At 41.8% G+C, this 20,364-nt stretch overlaps 1 protein-coding gene, 1 long non-coding RNA gene and 1 pseudogene across 2 annotated transcripts; 2 read left to right on the plus strand and 1 right to left on the minus strand.

Moving 5' to 3' along the window:
- Positions 1-3,894: 3,894 nt before the first annotated feature.
- LOC139572426 (transcriptional regulator Kaiso-like) lies at positions 3,895-8,545 on the minus strand. The gene is made up of 2 exons (XM_071395177.1): positions 7,788-8,545; positions 3,895-7,058 (listed from the first exon to the last, which is right to left on the minus strand). Exon 2 carries the CDS (start codon positions 7,054-7,056, stop codon positions 5,146-5,148), a length of 1,911 nt encoding a protein of 636 aa, XP_071251278.1. The 5' UTR covers positions 7,057-7,058; positions 7,788-8,545; the 3' UTR covers positions 3,895-5,145.
- Positions 8,427-16,194, plus strand: LOC139572432 (uncharacterized). Its single transcript, XR_011674412.1, has 2 exons — positions 8,427-8,566; positions 16,126-16,194. It is a non-coding gene; the product is annotated as an uncharacterized lncRNA (long non-coding RNA).
- Positions 16,195-16,398: 204 nt separating this feature from the next.
- Positions 16,399-18,910, plus strand: LOC139572431 (NF-kappa-B-activating protein-like; annotated as a pseudogene).
- The last annotated feature ends 1,454 nt before the right edge of the window (positions 18,911-20,364 follow it).

Genomic DNA, 20,364 nt, shown 5'->3' on the forward strand with positions numbered 1-20,364 from the left:
TCCTACCCTTCTTCTACACTGATTTAGTGGATTTAACAAGTGACATCAATAAGGGGTGATCGATTTCACCTGGATTCACCTGGTCAGTCTGTCATGGAAAGAGCAGGCTGATGTTTTGTACTGTTTTGTACAGTCAGTGTATACTGTCAGTATAGGTTAAATAAAGTCAACAAACATCATACGGTGTTGAATACACAAGGAGCATTTGATTTTCGTTTCTTTAAATAACAGAATCAACTGGGGTTGAGGGAATGCCAATGGAGGGGCCTTCATTAATATGGGAGTTAGGACAAGTACCATATTTACCTTCCTTCATTACCATGGGAGTTAGGAGAACTACCAGATGTATCCTCTTCCATTACTATGGGAGACAGGACAACTACCTGATGTATCCTCCTTCATTACTATGGGAGTTAGTATAACTACCAGATTTATCCTCCTTCATTACCATGGGAGTTAGGACAACTACCTGATGTATCCTACTTCATTACTATGGGAGTCAGGACAACTACCTGATGTATCCTCCTTCATTACTATGGGAATCAGGACAACTACCAGTTCATTCTCCTCCATTACTATGGGAGTTAGGACAACTACCAGATTTATCCTCCTTCATTACTATGGGAGTCAGGACATCTACCAGATTGTTCCTCCTTTGTTACTACGGGAGTCAGAACAACTACCAGATTCATCGTCCTCCATTGCTAAGGGAGATGGGCAAACTACCTGATGTATCCTCCTTCGTTACTATGTGAGTCAGGACAACTACCAGATTCATCGTCCTCCATTACTATGGGAGTTGGGACAACTACCAGATTTATCCTCCTTCATTACTGCGAGAGTCAGGACAACTACCAGATGTATCCTCCTTCATTACTATGGGAGTCAGGACAACTACCAGATGTATCCTCCTTCATTACTATGGGAATCAGGAAAACAACCAGATTCATTCTCCTCCATTACTATGGGAGTTAGGACAACTACCAGATGTGTCCTCCTTTATTACTATGGGAGTTAGGACAACTACCAGATTTATCCTCCTTCATTACTATGGGAGTTAGGACAACTACCAGATTCATCCTCCTTCATTACTACGGGAGTCAGGACACCTACCAGAATTATCCTCCTTCATTACTATGGGAGTCAGGAAAACTACCAGATTCATCCTCCTCCATTACTATGGGAGTTAAGACAACTACCAGAATTATCCTCCTTCATTACTATGGGAGTTAGGACAACTACCAGATTTATCCTCCTTCATTACTATGGGAGTTAGGACAACTACCAGATTTATCCTCCTTCATTACTATGGGAGTTAGGACAACTACCAGATTCATCCTCCTTCATTACTACGGGAGTCAGGACACCTACCAGAATTATCCTCCTTCATTACTATGGGAGTCAGGAAAACTACCAGATTCATCCTCCTCCATTACTATGGGAGTTAAGACAACTACCAGAATTATCCTCCTTCATTACTATGGGAGTCAGGACAACTACCAGATGTATCCTCCTTCATTACTATGGGAATCAGGACAACTACCAGATTTATCCTCCTTCATTAGTATGCGAATCAGGACAACTACCAGATTCATTTTCCTCCATTACTATGGGAGTCAGGAAAACTACCAGATTTATTTTCCTTCGTTACTACGGGAGTCAGGACAACTAACATATTTATCCTCCATCATTACTGTGGGAGTCAGGACAACTACCAGATGTATCCTCCTTCGTTACTATGGTAGTTAGGACAACTACCAGATTCATCGTCCTCCATTACTTTGGGAGTTGGGACAACTAACAGATTTATCCTCTTTCATTACTATAGGGGTTAGGACAACTACCAGGTTCATCCTCATCCATTACTGTGGGAGTTAGGACAACTACCAGATTTATCCTCTTTCATTACTATAGGGGTTAGGACAACTACCAGCTTCATCCTCATCCATTACTGTGGGAGTTAGGACAACTACCAGATGTATCCTCTTTCATTACTATAGGGGTTAGGACAACTACCAGATTTATCCTCTTTCATTACTATAGGGGTTAGGACAACTACCAGGTTCATCCTCATCCATTACTGTGGGAGTTAGGACAACTACCAGATTTATCCTCTTTCATTACTATAGGGGTTAGGACAACTACCAGGTTCATCCTCATCCATTACTATGGGAGTTAGGACATCTACCAGATTTATCCTCTTTCATTACTATAGGGGTTAGGACAACTACCAGGTTCATCCTCATCCATTACTGTGGGAGTTAGGACAACTACCAGATTTATCCTCTTTCATTACTATGGGAGTTAGGACATCTACCAGATTTATAATCCTTCATTACTATGGGAGTTAGGACAACTACCAGAATTATCCTCCTTCATTACTATGGGAGTCAGGACAACTACCAAGTTCATCCTCATCCATTACTATGGGAGTTAGGACATCTACCAGATTTATAATCCTTCATTACTATGGGAGTTAGGACAACTACCAGAATTATCCTCCTTCATTACTATGGCAATCAGGACAACACCAGTTCATTCTCCTCCATTGCTATGGGAGTTAGGACAACTACCAGATTTATCCTTCTTCGTTGCTACGGGAGTCAGGAAAACTACCAGATTCATCCACCTCCATTACTATGGGAGTTAAGACAACTACCAGATGTATCCTCCTTCATTACTATGGGAATCAGGAAAATTACCAGATTCATCGTCCTGCATTACTATGGGACTTGGGACAACTACCAGATTTATCCTCCTTCATTACTACTGGAGTCAGGACAATTACCAGATTCATCCTCCTTAATTACTATGGGAGTCATGACAACTACCAGATTCATCCTCCTTCATTACTATGGGAGTCAGGACAACTACCAGAAGTATCCTCCTTCATTACTATGGGGATCACGACAACTACCAGATTCATTTTCCTCCATTACTATGGGAGTCAGGACACCTACCAGATCTATCCTCTTTCGTTACTCCGGTAGTCAGGAAAACTACCAGATTCAATTTCCTTCATTACTATGAGAGTCAGGACAACTATTTGATGTATCGTCCTTCATTACTATGGGAATCAGGACAACTACCAGATTCATTTTCCTCCATTACTATGGGAGTTAGGACAACTACCAGATCTATCCTCCTTCGTTACTACGGGAGTCAGGACAACTACCAGATTCATCGTCCTCCATTACTTTGTGAGTTGGGACAACTACCAGATTTATCCTCCTTCATTACTACTGGAGTCAGGACAATTACCAGATTTATCCTGCTTCATTACTATGGGAGTTAGGACAACTACCAGATGTATTCTCCTTCATTACTATGGGAGTTAGGACATCTACCAGATTTATAATCCTTCATTACTATGGGAATAAGGATAACTACCAGAATTATCCTCCTTCATTACTATGGGAATCAGGACAACTACCAGTTCATTCTCCTCCATTACTATGGGAGTTAGGACAACTACCAGATTTATTATCCTTTGTTACTATGGGAGTCAGGAAAAGTACCAGATTCATCCTCCTCCATTACTATGGGAATCAGGACAACTACCAGTTCATTCTCCTCCATTACAATGGGAGTTAGGACAACTACCAGATTCATCGTCCTTCGTAACTATGGGAGTTATGACAACTCCCAGATGTATCCTCCTTCGTTACTACGGGAGTCAGGAAAACTACCAGATTCATCGTCCTTCGGTACTATGGGAGTCAGGACAACTACCAGATTCATCCTCCTCCATTACTATGGGAGTTGGGACAACTACCAGACGTATCCTCCTTCATTACTATGGGAGTCAGGACAACAACCAGAATTATCCTTCTTCATACTAAAAGGAGTCATCTCAAGCTATAGATTTCTTCCCTTCTGTGAAATGAGACACACTTTGGTTTTATTTACTTTATTAACATTTGTTCAGCGCTAAGACCTAATAAATACATTATTTAAACAAAGAACATTTTAAAATTAAAAAGGTGTTTAGCACAATTATGTAGAAGACACCACTGTTAATTTTGTAATTTTCCTTTAAACCATAAAAGCTGGAAGTTCCCTTATTGAAGGACATACTGAAGCAGTATAAAATGTCAAGTTAGCGCTACAGTCCAAGTCTATTCAACTACATACTGACAAGACAAGACTGGGAAGAAAAAGGAACATGATTCCAATGAGATACATGAGTACTATGATACACTACGTAGGCTAACTTTATACATACAGAGTAGCAGGCAGTTTCGGGCATCCTTGACAGAACATGACTTTTAGAAAGACTGCAAAATATATGGCCAGCATATGAAAGGAAAAAAAAGGTCCAAACAAAAGAGTAGACCATATAAGGTAAGTCATGATCAAACCATTTGCAAGGACTTCAATATTTAATGGACATAATTAAATCTTAAATTATAGGTTTGTGCAACCAATTCAAATACTAAATAATTATTGCAATTGCGTTTCCCTTCAACATTGGGCAAAAGTGTTATAATCAACCATTAATTACTAACACAGCAAGACCAGTAATTTGTGCACATTGCCTTTTCATTTGTGGCACAAAAATAATCCAATAGAAAATTGAACAATCCAGATTTTAAATCGACACATATGCTATTTAAGCAATGTATGCCATCAATGAGCTGGTATCTGAATCCCTGTGTGCAGAAAGAGCATCATTTCAGTATCATTATTGAATGTCATCAATTAATTCCATCAATATCCTGCATCCTGATCCAATCTCGGGTTTGAAAATAAACTGTACATTATATTCTCAAAGGCATAACATACTTTGCCTACATAAAAAAAAGAATCACAAAATAAAATACATACTAACAATAAATACATTTATATGACTAGATTGAGGGTCCTTCTGTTGAACAGCATGAGCACTCCAAAATTCTTGGAAATATTTACCATTAAAAGGGTCAGTAGAAATACAATGACAATGGACAGCTCAATGACGAGCTTGATAAGAACAAAAGTCATACTACACTCCAGATGGGTTAGCTAGTGCACATAGGAACTTCCTACAAAACAACTGTTGAACATCTGAAAAAGACAACATGGATGACATTTGACATGGACCCAGGAAACAGAATTCGAAAAGGGGACCCCACTGACAAGGCACAGATCGGTGAGCCACCCTGCTCAGTAGGTCTCTGGTATGACAAACTCAAACTCAGACGAGCCTGGTGGAGGTTGGATGGGGTGGCTCCCTGGTCGGTGGGCGTGTGCAGCTGGTCGAGGCTGTGCCTCAGGCGCCACAAATATGTCATCCCAGTTCAACATCTTGCCCTGGGTGGACTCTAACGGTAGTGGGTTGGGCTGCCCCCTTCCAGGGTTAATGTGCTGGACCCTCCCATCGTCTTGGATAATAGGGACCCCTCTTGGATCTGAACCGTCCGTCTCATATGAGTAGGTCTTGAACTGCACCGTTTTGCAAGGGAGCAGGCGGTACAAGTTGTTGTCGGTGTCGTCCTTCTGTTTCCTCCCAGACGGGTCTTGGTTGTGGGCCTGTTTGCAGTGAGTTGACAGTAGCTGGTAGTTGATTAACATCTCGTTGCACAGCAGGCACTGGTACCTCCTCTCACCCGTGTGGTGGATCTCGTGTTTCGTCCGGTACTCAGCCAGGGCGAACACCTTGTCACAGTAGTGGCATGGGTACTTCTTCTCCCAAGAGTGGGTGTTGAAGTGGCGCCGGAGGCTTGTCAGGCACACGTAGGGTCGCTTACAGACCACGCACACAAAGAAGGTCTTCCCGTCCATGATGAGCTCATAGTGATCTTCCTGCTCGGTTTTGGCCTTCTTCTTGCTCGAAGCACCCTGTGGCAGTTGAGAGGTGTTGAAAGGTTGAAGAGGTGTGGCCATCAGAGACCTCTTTGCCCCTCTACTGTTTTTAGAATCTCCCTCCCCGGGATCGTCCTTCATGGGGACTATGTCATATGTGTTCTCCCCGATATTGGCATACACCTTGCAGCCTGGAGAAAGTGAGCCGAGCTCCGAGGCCTTATCTAGTGTGATTGTCTTTTTTGCAGCTGCAGCCGCTTGGGGAATGCTAATGCCTGCCTCGTTGATGAATCCGCCTGGTGACGTCACATCCGAGAGCTTGATTTTTAAGTTGCCCTTTCGAGCTAGTGTGACCTGCTTCTTATGGATCCCTATTATCTCTGGGGTTTCTGAAGGCAGGGAGGTGCTGTGGAGTTTGGGGATGAAAGTGCCAATTCTAGCTGGCGTTGTGGATGTGCTGCAAGACGATGCTACAGCAGGTGAAGATGGAATATTGGAACTGGTGTCAGGGGACACCATAGGGCTGTTCAGAGGACTGTGGTCTCGCAGGGTCTGAGGAGAGCTGTTGAGGTGCGGGGCTGCTTTGACTGTTTTCTCTTGGTCCTTTGTCAAAGCAGGGGGTCTGGCCTCTCCCGGTTGCTTTGTCACAGAGGCTTCCTCTGTTTCAGGTGCATCCAAATCAATGATTTCAGAGGGCTTGCATTTTTTGATGGCGTCCGTTTTGGACACAAACATAATGTCATCGTCTGAGTCCTGATCCGTACTTCGGTCAGTCTGGTTGAACTCCTCTGCAGACAGTGAAAAGGACTCGGTGATAATGGGCATCGTTGGCTCTGTACTGTTCTTGTCTACAGAGCTCACCTCATTGTTTTCCGTGTCTTTGGACAGGCCAGGTAGGCCCTTGACTTGTGAGAGCGGTACGCCTAAATTCGCAATGAACTTCACCCCCAACATCTGCCCAGCATTGATAAGCTCCTTGAGCATGTCAGAGCGAACGCGGACAATCTTGGAACTGTAAATGTAATTCAGGATTTCCTCAAAGATTTCCGCCTTTATGAAATTCAACTCAATCACCTGTCCAGCCACTGAGAAGAGTTGGTGGAAATAAGTACTCGACGCCGACAATATGTTTTTGTGCGCTCTAAATTTACGGTCCTGTATAATTATGGTCACGTCACAGAACAATCCGTTATTTCGTTGTCTATTCATCGACTTCAGCACCGTTCCTGAATACCGGGTGTCAGTTGCAGAGATCAGCTTTAGGCCCGACATCCCTGTGTGGTGAAGACAAAAGCAACAAATAAATGCATTCACTTGACAGTCTATTATATATCAATATACAACAATGTCCTCCATCCCAGGTCTTACAGTTCCTTTACTGCCCTATTAGTGGTAAATTGCAAATCACCTTTCACTTCTTGTTGGGTGACCTTATCATGCATTCATAGTAGCTCATTGTTTTAAAGACAGAGGGAGTCAGCACCCATTATGCTGGCTGTTGGGGTTTATAAAATAGTTGGCAAACTAGCTACATTGCTAGCTGGCTAACGAGCTAAAGCCATAATTGATCAATAAAAGTCAAGGTCTGTACAAATAGTTTTGGGGGAGGAGAGAGCGAAAACGAATATGCATTGTTTGTAACTTGCCATCTAGCTAACGTTAGCTAGTTAGCCTAACACCATTCACAAATATAAGGCCGGTCTACACAATAGTCTTGCATGCCAATCACATCTAATATATTTTTCAAATAAAAAGCTATTATGGTAGTGATTTAAGGTAGCCTTGTATCTATACAATGTATTATTTTACATTAGGGAAATACGGCTTCATATTGATTGATTATATGAAAAGGATCTAGTTTAGCTAGCTATTAACAGAGGTACGGATATCCCCTTCCTGGTTCGCGGCCTTTTGGTGAGAGTTGATCTTCCATCATTACAAAATGATTGTATGGGGCCAATATACGATGTTGGTTTCTATAAGTAGCTAACACTTCTATTTACCTGTAACGGCTAGCCGTATGATTGATGTTCTCTTTCCAAACGAAGTATCGGTAGATGGTTGTAGACAACAAAACGTCAATCTCCTTGTTACCGTCGGTGTGACCTACTGCTAGTTCATGCATGGCCAACAGGAGTCGCAACAATTCTGTGTCAAAATAGTTCCATGTAGCGAGATCTACACATTTGCTGCAGTTCAAACGTTTGAAACTAGATATGTTCAATGGCATTATTTGAGATAATTAATACAGACCATAATTATTATTTTTTAAGCCAGCGACATTGCTTAAGCGACTGCTTAAAGTCAGTTCCAGTCTAACGTACTACGCGGAACTAAGAGCATCGTGCTGCATTGTTTCAAGGGGGACCTGTTTACACTCGCACCCCATCATGTACTGTTTTTGAAGCTCGTATATAAACAACGCAGAATGACCGAAACAGCAGATTAGGTAGTCATTCCTGTTTATTCTTTGCCAAGCTCTCGAATTTAGGATGTTAGCATAAAAAACGCTAGCTACGTCTCTGTCGGATCAAGAACAGAGAAGCCCCAGAAGACGACGGAGCCGAACTGGCAGCAGCAGTCGATCTCGCGACTCCAGTCTTTGGTCCCATGCCCAAGGCCCCCCAAAATGAAGAAGAGCATAAACCTCCTCGAATTTCCGAGATAGAGAGAGAAATGACAAAGGGTTTCGTACGGAAAACCCCCGCGAGAGGTACAACAATCAGCGAGGTGGCGGCAGGAATGATGATCAACGCCAGAGACAAAACGCCTGCATCTCGAGGTAAATGTAGTTCGCGTGTGCAAGTTAATTAGTTACCACCTGGTCTCACAGCTGTGTTTTCGCACAGCCAGCTAGTTAGCATTGTCTGACTCACACAATCTAACGACAAATTGTTTCAAGGGTTTGTGAAGTCACTTGATCCCCTACATACTCAACTTTCGGGGGAGGTTCTCTTCTGCACTGTTCAACCAATCCAGTAAATGTGTAGGAGGAGTTAATTAATCTATAAGGCCTAATGGGTGTGGTATATGGCCAATATACCATGGCTCAGAGCTGTTCTTATGTGCAACGCAGAGTTCCTGGATACAGGCCTTAACCACAAACCCTTGAGGTGCCTTGTTGCTATTATAAACTGGTTGCCAATGTAATTAGAGCAGTAAAAATAAATGTTTTGTCATACCCGTGGTATACGGTCTGATATACCACGGCTGTCAGCCAATCAGCATTCTGGGCTCGAACCACCCTGTTTATATCACTGGCCACTTTAATAATGTTTACATATTTTGCATTACTCATCTCATATGTATATACTGTATTATATTCTACTGTATTTTAGTCTATGCCGCTCTGACATTGCTCGTCCATATATTAATATATTCTTAATTCCATTCCTTTACTTAGATTTGTGTGTATTGTTGTGAATTTGTTAGATATTATTGCACTGTTGGAGCTAGAAACACAAGCATTTCGCTACACCCGCAATAACAACTCCTAAACACGTGTATGTGACCAATAAAATTTGATTTGATTTATAATACATTTTAGAAACCAGCTGGTTCAATCCCTGAATGGTGATTGGCTGACAGTCGTGGTATATCAGACCGTATACCACGGGTATGACAAAACATTTATTTTTCATACAAAGCTCTCCCTCGTCCTCCACTTGGCAAATCTGACCATAATTCTATCCTCCTGATTCCTGCTTACAAGCAAAAACTAAAGCAGGAAGCACCAGTGACTCGGTCAATAAAAAAAGTGGTCAGATGAAGCAGATACTAAGCTACAGGACTGTTTTGCTAGCATAGACTGGAATATGTTCTGGGATTCTTCCGATCGCCTTGAGGAGTACACCACATCAGTCACTGGCTTCATCAATAAGTGCATCGACGACGTCGTCCCCAGAGTGACTATATGTACATACCCCAACCAGAAGCCATGGATTACAGGCAACATCCGCACTATGCTAAAGGGTAGATAGAGCTGTTGCTTTCAAGGAGTGGGACTCTATAAGAGTATAAGAAAACTATAAGAAATCCCGCTATGCCCTCCAACGAACCATCAAACAGGCAAAGCGTCAATACAGGACTAAGATCGAGTCGTACTACACAGACTCCGACGGGCAGGGCTTGCAAACTATTTCAGACTACAAAGGGAAGCATAGCCACTAGCAGCCCAGTGACACGAGCCTACCAGACAAGCTAAATTACCTCTATGCTCGCTTCGAGGCAAGTAACACTGAAACATGCATGAGAGCATCAGCTGTTCCCGGACGACTGTGTGATCACGCTCTCTGTAGCCGATGTGAGTAAGACCTTTAAACAGGTCAACATTCACAAGGCCGCAGGGCCAGACGGATTACCCGGATTTGTACTCCAAGCATGCGCTTACCAACTGGCAAGTGTCTTCACTGACATTTTCAACCTCTCCCTGTCTGAGTCTGTAATACCAATATGTTTCAAGCAGACCACCATAGTCCTTATGCCCAAGAACACTAAGGTAACCTGCCTAAATTACTACCGACCCGTAGCACTCACGTCTGTAGCCATGAAGTGCTTTGAAAGGCTGGTCATGGCCAAAATAAAACACCATTATCCTAGAAACCCTCGACCCACTTTCAATTTGCATACCACCCCAAAAAATCCACAGATGACGCAATCTCTATTGCACTCCACACTGCCCTTTCCCACCAGGACAAAAGGAACACCTATGTGAGAATGCTATTCATTGACTACAGCTCAGCGTTCAACACCATAGTGCCCTCAGCCCATCACTAAGCCAAGGACCCTGGGACTAAACACCTCTCTCTGCAACTGGATCCTGGACTTCCTGACGGGCCGTCCCCAGGTGGTAAGGGTAGGTAACGACACATCCCCCACGCTGATCCTCAATACGGGGGCCCCTCAGGGGTGCGCGCTCAGTCCCCTTCTGTACTCCCCTGTTCACCCATGACTGCATGGCCAGGCACGACTCCAACACCATCATTAAGTTTACTGATGACACAACAGTGGTTGGCCTGATCACTGATAACAATGAGACAGCCTATAGGGAGGAGGTCAGAGACCTGGCAGTGTGGTGCCAGGCCAACAACCTTTCCCTCAACATGATCAAGACAAATGAGATGATTGTGAACTACAGGAAAAGGAGGACCGAGCACACCCCCATTCTCATCAACGGGCTATAGTGGAACTTGGTTGAGAGCTTCAAGTTCCTTGGTGTCTACATCACCAACAAACTAACATGGTCCAAGCACACCAAGACAGTCGTGATAGGGGCACGGCAAAACCTATTCCCCTTCAGGAGACTGAAAAGATTTGGCATGGGTCCTCAGATCCTCAAAAGGTTCTACAGCTGCACCATCGAGAACATCCTGACTGGTTGCATCACTGCCTGGTATGGCAACTGCTCGGCCTCCGAACGCAAAGCACTACAGAGGGTAGTGCGTACGGCCCAGTACATCACAGGGGCCAAGCTTCCTGCCATCCAGGACATCTATACCAGGCGGTGTCAGCGGAAGGCTCTAAAAATTGTCAAAGACCACCCACCCCGAGTCATAGACTGTTCTCTCTGCTACCACACGGCAAGCGGTACCGGAGTGGCAAGTCTAGGTCCAAAAGGCTTTTCAAAAGCTTCTACCCCCAAGCCATAAGACTCCTGAACAGCTAATCAAATGATTACCCAGAATATTTGCAGTGTCTTTCGCTTCCAAGTCCTGCTTGCCGAGCACTGCTGTCCTGCAGGGAAGTAGCTAGATAGTTTAGCTAATATCAGGCCAGTAAGGAGAGTGAAGTAGCTAATATCAGGCCAGTATGGAGAGGGAAGTAGCTACTAGCAGGGTTGGGTAGGTTACTTTCTAAATGTAATCCGTTACTAGTTACCTGTCCAAAATTGTAATCAGTAACGTAACTTTTGGATTACCCAAACGCAGTAATGTAATCTGATTACATGCAGTTACTTTTAGATTACTTTCCCCTTAAGAGGCATTAGAAAAAGACACAAATGTATGTAACCAATTGAACCAAATCTGTTGCAGGATAAATCAATGTTAAAGTTTACATAGCTGGCCATATATGGATGTTAAATTTTACTTTATGGGTTTGTTATGTAGGCTTCTTCTCACCCATCGCAAAAGAAATGTTGTGCTCATGGAATGGCATGCTTTGAGCACTACTAGCGCTATTTACATGTGAAAAATGAATGCTATATGCAGCATTTGCTGTAGGCCTATTGTTTAAATGTTTTGTTGGTGACACTTTGATATCTTGACAATCCACTTTTTTGGTAAAAAGCTGAGGGATGGGCCTGGAGAAATGTAACCACTCAGATTAATAGACAGAGCTATGGATGCAAGGACTGGCCATCCATGATATCAACATTATTGTTTTAACCATGTTATGTGGCTATACAGTGGTTGTTTACATTTACAATGTTTGCAAACATTGGAGAAAAACAAGCTTATATTTTGGGTTCTCATGGAGTGTGACAGTTGAACTAAGCTCATGAGGCATTTATAAGTTATATTCTTCAAGAATCAATTGATATACAGTACGAGTCAAAGATTTGGACAAACCTACTCATTCAAGGGTTTTTCTTATTTAAAAAAAACTATTTTCTACATTGTAGAAAAGTAGTGAAGATATCAAAACTATGAAATAACACATATGGAATCATGTAGTAACCAAAAAAGTGTTAAACAAATCAAAATATATTTGAGATTTGAGATTTGTCAAATATCCACCCTTTGCCTTGATGACAGCTTTGCACACTTGGAATTCTCTCAACCTGCTTCACCTGGAATGCTTTTCCAACAGCCTTGAAGGAGTTCCCACATATGCTATGCACTTGTTGGCTGCTTTTCCTTCACTCTGCGGTCCAACTCATCCCAAACCATCTCAATTGGGTTGAGGTCGGGTGATTGTGGAGGCCAGGTCATCTGATGCAGCACTCCATCACTCTCCTTCTCGGTCAAATAGCCATTACACAACCTGAAGGTATGTTGGGTCATTGTCCCGTTGAAAAACAAATGATAGTCCCACTAAGCGCAAACCAGATGGGATGGCGTATCGCTGCAGAATGCTGTAGTATTTCATTTTTTAATTTAACTTCTTGCAACTATAGGGGGTGCTGTTCCGCATTAGCATTTTTTGGTCTCCAAATTAAACTGCCTCGTGCTCAATTCTTGATCGTACAATATGCATATTATTGTTATTATTGGATAGAAAACACTTTCTAGTTTCTATAGCCGTTGGAATTTTGTCTCTGAGTGGTACAGAACTACTTCTACAGCACTTTTCCTGACAGGGAGTCAGATTTCAGAAATTTTGACCCCTGATCTGGGGTCGGTTTTAAGGTGCCTGTAAATGCTATGGAGAAACCGACACTGCCTACGTCTTCCTCTGGGTGTCAGTACGTCATCACGCTTTGAATGGAGTCGATTGCACAATCAGAGCCACTATAAAACAACAAAACGTGGAAGTACCGTTCTTTCCCTTCGCGCGTCTTACGCAAGATGGACATCGGACTTGCCTCCTTCCAAATGGTTGTTTAGCCAGTAATATTTCTCCGGTCATGTTTTTACTCGTTATAGTTGTTAAAAACATCATAATGTAGTTAATTTGAACCGTTTTATAGCAATTTATATCCGTTTAGTGCGATTTTGAGGAATTTCTTTGTCGTGCACTTTGAAGCTTTGGGCACGTTTCGGGGTCTCGGTCGATGTTAGTGGACATTTCGAAGGACAGAGGACATCTATCGACCAAAAGAAGATTAGACCCAAGAAAGGATACATTGCCCAAGAATCTGATGGAAAATCACCTCATAGTAAGAAATATTTAATATGATAAATCGTTGTTCTGTCGAAATATTTTAAACGCATAATCCGCCATTTTGTTTGTTATCGCTTCACTTGGCGAACCCTGTATTGCACAGTAAGGATAATTTTAGAAATGTAAATCAGCGGTTGCATTAAGAACTAATTTGTCTTTCGATTCCTGTCAACCCTGTATTTTTTAGTCAAGTATATGATTAGCTTTCGATTAAACTAGATCACTCTGAAAGATGACGTCCGACATTTTGAGGCTTGATTTGCTACTATTTTCATTGTATAACCACGGTTTTGTATGGCTAAATATGCACATTTTCGAACAAACTCTATATGTATGTTGTAAAATGATGTTACAGGAGTGTCATCGGAAGAATTCTGAGAAGGTTAGTGAAAAAATTAATATATTTTGGCGATGATTACGTTATAGCTCTCTTTGGCTTGAATCGATGCTCTGGTAACGTTTGCACATGTGGTATGCTAACTTATCGATTTATTGTGTTTTCGCTGTAAAACGCTTAGAAAATCTGAAATATTGTCTGAAATCACAAGATCTGGGTCTTTCCATTGCTATGCTTTGTCTATTTTTATGAAATGTTTTATGATGAGTAAATTGGTCATACACGTTGCTCTCTGTAGTAATTCTAGTCGAGTTGTGATGGTCGGTGCAATTGTAAACTGTGATTTCTACCTGAAATATGCACTTTTTTCTAACAATACCTATCCTATACCATAAATATGTTATCAGACTGTCATCTGATGAGGTTTTTTCTTGGTTAGTGGCTATTTATATCTTTATTTGGCCGAATTTGTGATAGCTACTGATGGAGTAAAAAACTGGTGGAGTAAAAAAAGTGGTGTCTTTTGCTAACGTGGTTAGCTAATAGATTTACATATTGTGTCTTCCCTGTAAAACATTTTAAAAAACAGAAATGATGGGTTTATTCACAAGATCTGTATCTTTCATCTGGTGTCTTGGACTTGTGATTTAATGATATTTAGATGCTACTATCTACTTGTGAAGCTATGCTAGCTATGCTAATCAGTGTGTGGGGGGGGTGGGGGGTGATCCCGGACCCGGGGTAGAGGCTCGTGAAAGGTTAACCTTTATTTAATTAGGTAAGTCAGTTAAGAACTATTTTTTATTTACAATGACGGCATACCAAAAGGTAAAAGACCTCCTGCGAGGATGGGGGCTGGGATTAAAATAAAAAAAACAAAAAAACATATAGGACAAAACACACATCACGACAAGAGAGACAACACTACATAAAGAGAGAGCTAAGACAACAACATCCCAAACCATCTCAATTGGGTTGAGGTCGGGTGATTTGTGGAGGCCAGGTCATCTGATGCAGCACTCCATCACTCTCCTAGTAGCCATGCTGGTTAAGTGTGCCTTGAATTCTAAATAAATCACTGACAGTGTCACCAGCAAAGCACCATCACACCTCCTCCATGCTTCACGGTGGGAACCACACATGCGCAGATCATCAGTTCACCTACTCTGCGTCTCACAAAGACACAATGTTGGAACCAAAAATCTCAAATTTGGACTCATCAGACCAAAGGACAGATCTCCACTGGTCTAATGTCCATTGCTCGTGTTTCTTGCCCCAAGCAAGTCTCTTCTTTATTATTGGTGTCCTTTAGTAGTGGTTTCTTTGCAGCAATTTGGCCATGAAGGCCTGATTCACGCAGTCTCCTCTGAAGAGTTGATGTCGAGATGTGTCTGTTGAACTCTGTGAAGCATTTCTTTGGGCTGCAATCTGAGGTGCAGTTAACTCTAATTAACTTATCCTCTGCAGCAGAGGTAACTCTGGGTCTTCCATTCCTGTGACGGTCCTCATAAGAGCCAGTTTCATCATAGCGCTTGATATTTTTTGCGACTACACTTGAAGAAATTTTCCGGATTAACTGACCTTTGTGTCTTAAAGTAATGATGGACTGTCGTTTCTCTTTGCTTATTTGAGCTGTTCTTGCCATAATATGGACATGGTATTTTACCAAATAGGGTTATCTTCTGTATTCCACCCCTACCTTGTCACAACACAACTGATTGGCTCAAACGCATTAAGAAGGAAAGAAATTCCACAAATGAACTTTTAACAAGTCACACCTGATAATTGAAATGCATTCCAGGTGACTACCTCATGAAGCTGGTTGAGAAAATGCAAAGCTGTCATCAAGTGTGCAAAGCTGTCATCAAGGCAAAGGGTGGCTACTTTGAAGAATCTCAAATATAAAATATATTACTGATTTGTTTCACACTTTTTTGGTTACTACATGATTCCATATGTGTTATTTCATAGTTTTGATGTCTTCACATAATGAGGGAGAGAATTGGTGAACTTGGATCACCTGAGGTCTGGGGCTATTCACCAAGAGTAATGGCGCCAGAGTAACTTATTCTTATGCATCTTATTCAACTAATCAAGTACAGGATTATGAAGAGTTGGGCTATACACACCAACTATTAAATTATCTAAATTTAGATCATTTTGTGACCTTTTCCAATAAGCTCTGATGACCATTCACCAGTTGAAGAGTATGTGAAAAACAGAGGCTCAGATTCAAGCTCATCTGGTGAGTGTGCTGAATTAGCTACTGTAGTAGTCTTTATAATAATTTTTTATGAAAGTCTGCCCTGAGTTAGCCTATATCTGACTGAATGACATGCATCGACTAGTCAAGAACAAAGTGGAAACTGGGCATTCTATATTATGTAGTAAGTCAAATGTATGTTCTGATTACAGCCTTGAATTGGGGAGAGATCAAGACAAGTGCACTCTAATTCGTAGATGATAAGAAGAAGAAAAAGAAGAAGAAATCCAAAAAGAAGAACAAGAAACACTCCAATGACAGCGAGGAAGAGTCGGATTCTGGTGTTGAGAAATGTTTCACATTAAAAAAGGTTAAATTCAATTATAAAGGCTGCTTGTCTGGCTAAGTTTATTTCACCCTCTAATGTTGTTTTATTTCAGACGAGGAAGTGAAAAAGAAGAGCAAAAAGTAAATGAATCTACATTCTACCTCTAGTCAACCGTCCATAACATAAATACGTGACATACCTATACACTACAGCATTTTCCTTAACCGTGTTTTGTCTTCTCTTCACAGGTCAAAGAAGTCCGAGAAGAAGAAGACTATGAAGAACCGCAAGCAGTCAGCGAGCGACTCCAGCAGCGACGGGTCAGAGGAGGACACCAACGGGGATCTGTGGGTGGAGAGGACCTGCATCGATGAACACATGGTGGGCCCAGAGGCCCCACTCACCCACCTGTCCCAGGACGACAAGCCTCTCGAGTAAGTATGCATAATCTTTCTTACATTCAATAATATACTTTGTGCTGTGGCTGGGGTTATGCAACAGCAAAGTTATGGAAACAATTTGAAATTCCTCTCAGATGTTATGAAATTATAATAACTTTATTACCACGTTTTATTATAACTTTAGAGATGTTAATAGCTTACTATTAACATTATAAGGGATACTCCACACTGTCTACAACTCTTGACAGTAGTTAATCACATTGTAATTATGTGGCATTAAGTAGAAAACAAAGCCAGGGTCATATTTGTTAGTGCACTGTAGCAAAATGTTTTGCACTTTAATAGAACGGTTTGCGATGGAAAACGAAAACCAGCATTTCTAATTGGACACTATCAGGTAGCCCAGTATATTTCCTAGTGAATATGACCCAAGCACCTTAATTTTAGTGTGCTGCTAGGTACATACAACTTGCTTCCACAGTTTTTAATGACTACCACACTATATTCAGCTTTTAAAATGCAGCCCTATTCTTTTTTTTTATTATCAATGAAGGGCTGATTTATTGATTTACATAATTTTTCTCTTTCCCCCTAGTTTTGGTCATGCCCTGCTGCCAGGTGAGGGTGCCGCTATGGCAGAATATGTGAAAGCAGGCAAGCGTATCCCAAGAGGTGAAATCGGGTTGACTAGTGACGAAATCGCAACCTTTGAGATGTCTGGCTTCGTGATGAGCGGTAGCAGGTACATTACTATTCTTCTGTTTTCATTTGGACATTTCCAATATTTCATCATATTTTACACATTTGGTTGACTGCTTTGTAACGCTCATTGCAATTTTGTAACCCACCCAGACATCGTCGTATGGAGGCTGTGCGTCTGAGAAAGGAAAACCAGATCTACAGTGTGGATGAAAAGAGAGCCTTGGCATCCTTCAACCAGGAGGAAAGAGGGAGAGCAAAATCCTCTCCAGCTTCAGAGAAATGGTGTACAGGAAAACTAAAGGCAAAGAGGACAAATTAGCCTTTTTGTTCCTCCCCTTTCGGGAACTTTCAGCTTCGGATAACTTTTTCTCCCAACATTATCTTTCGTTGTGTTTATTTTCTCATCGTTTCATGATTTGAGAATGTTATTTTTTTCCTCTTTGTATTGGGAATTAGGCTTATATTACTTATATTTTAAAGCCTCTCTGACACAGTAGACTATTTTGTTTATTTAGAAAGTAGTCAATTGAATATTGGAAAGTGCTTGTTTGTCACAAAGCAAACGTATTCAAAGACAAGCACAAGACTGGACCATGCAGATGTATGGTGTATAGATTTGGAGAGCCATTTTGTATTGGGCTATTACAATATTGTGCATCCTAACATACACTTAGTGTACAAAACATGAGGAACACCTGCTCTTTCCATGACATAGACTGACCAGGTGAATCCCTTATTGATGTCACTTGTTAAATCCACTTCAATCAGTGTAGAGGAAGAGACCGGTTAAAGAAGGATTTTTAAGCCTTGAGACAATTGAGTTATGGAATGTGTATGTGTGCCATTCAGAGGGTGAATGGGCAAGACAAAAGATTGCTGTGCCTTTGAACGGGGAATGGTAGTAGGTGCCAAGCGCACTGGTTTTACTGTCAAGAACTGCAACGTTGCTGGGTTTTTCACGCACAACAGTTTCCTGTGTGTATCAACACCCGTTGAATATGGCCGCCACCCAAAGGACATCCAGCCAACTTGACACAACTGTGGGAAGCATTGGAGTCAACATGGGCGAGCATCCCTGTGGTACGCTTTCGACACCTTGTAGAGTCCATGCCCTGATTAATTGAGGCTGTTCTTTGGGCAAAAGAGGGCGCAACTCAATATTAGGAAGGTGTTCCACACATTACATATTCAGAATTAATAAATCATTTAAAAATGGTTGGGCTTTATGTAATAGGTCAATTTAGTTGATGTTTAAAATGAGGTTGGATCTTTCTCTGGGAAATGTATTATATACTGAACAAAAATATAAACACAAAATGCAACAATTTCAATGGTTTTACTGAGTTACAGTTCATATAAGGAAATTGAAATAAACTAATTAGCCCCTGATCTATGGATTTCACATGACTGGGCATTGGCGCAGCCACTTGGGAGCCAGGCCCACCCAATCAGAATGAGTTTTTCCCACAAAAGGGCTTTATTACAGACAGAAATACTCCTCAGTTTCATCAGCTGTCCGGGTGGCTGGTCTGACGATCCTGCAGGTGAAGAAGCCGGATGTGGAAGGCCTGGGCTGGCGCGGTTACACATGGTCTGCGGTTGTAAGGCTGGTTGGACGTACTGCCAAATTATCTAAAATGACGTTGGAGGTGGCTTATGGTAGAGAAATGAACATTACATTCTCTGGCAACAGCTTTGGTGGACATTAATGCAGTCACCATGCCAATTGCACACTCCCTCAAAACTTAAGAGATCTGTGGCATTGTGCTGTGACAAAACTGCACATTTTGGAGTGTAATGATCATGCTGTTTAATCTGATTTTTGATATGCCACACCTGTCAGGTGGATGGATTATCTTGACAAAGGAGAAATGCTTACTAACAGGGATGTGTGCATAAAGGTAAGAGAAATAAGCTTTTTGTGCGTATGGAAAATGTTTGGGATCTTTTATTTCAGCTCATGAAATGATACATGGGACCAAAATGTTACATGTTGCATTTTTGTTCAGTATAGATTATTATGTTCTATCTTGATCAAAATGTTTCATCTTTTATTATTCTAAACCTTGATGCCAAGGAGCTATGCATTTATTTAACAGGCATTGGCCTCAGTAAATACATATAGTCTGTCTAGACTGGAAGAATTGTAATTCTTTGGCACGATGTGCTTGTGCAGCCTTATGATGTCCTTGAAATTCAATACCACCAGTCTCTTATGTACAGAGATGGCACAATGCTGAGTGTATGGTAGATTTGTAGATCAGTGAGTCTGTGGAGCAGGTTACTTAGGGTGAGTTTGTAAATTGAATCTGGAGTGCAAGATTGCAACTCAAGAGTGCGGAGCATTCAGAGCGTGCACTGGACGCTCTGGTGGAGCAGTCAAGCGTCCAAGCCGTCTAGCTTGATGGCTACTTCCAGACAAGTTAGAGAAAAGCTCACTGACCATTTGACTACCCCTAGCAGAGCTGGTTAAGTTGTTTTTATGTTATCCAGAGCACTGGTGACTGTAACGGTGCTGCTGGCAACAATTTAAAGCCAACGTTTACTGACAACGGCCATATTCAACGGGTGTTGAGCATTCGTAAATTCATCAGTTATTCTGCGCTCTAGCACACTCAAAAATGCTCTGAAATCAGAGTAGATAGCCAGAGTGAATTTATGAATGCACCCTTAGGCCAATCCTTGAATGGAATGATAGGCTGTGTTCCAGGCCATCTTTGATGCAGTCATGTTACACAGATTTTCAGATATCATTACGCTCTGAGAATACTGAATGTGATTCATT

This window comes from Salvelinus alpinus, chromosome 4, assembly GCF_045679555.1.
Source record: "Salvelinus alpinus chromosome 4, SLU_Salpinus.1, whole genome shotgun sequence".
In the NCBI taxonomy this organism is placed as follows: Eukaryota; Metazoa; Chordata; class Actinopteri; order Salmoniformes; family Salmonidae; genus Salvelinus; species Salvelinus alpinus.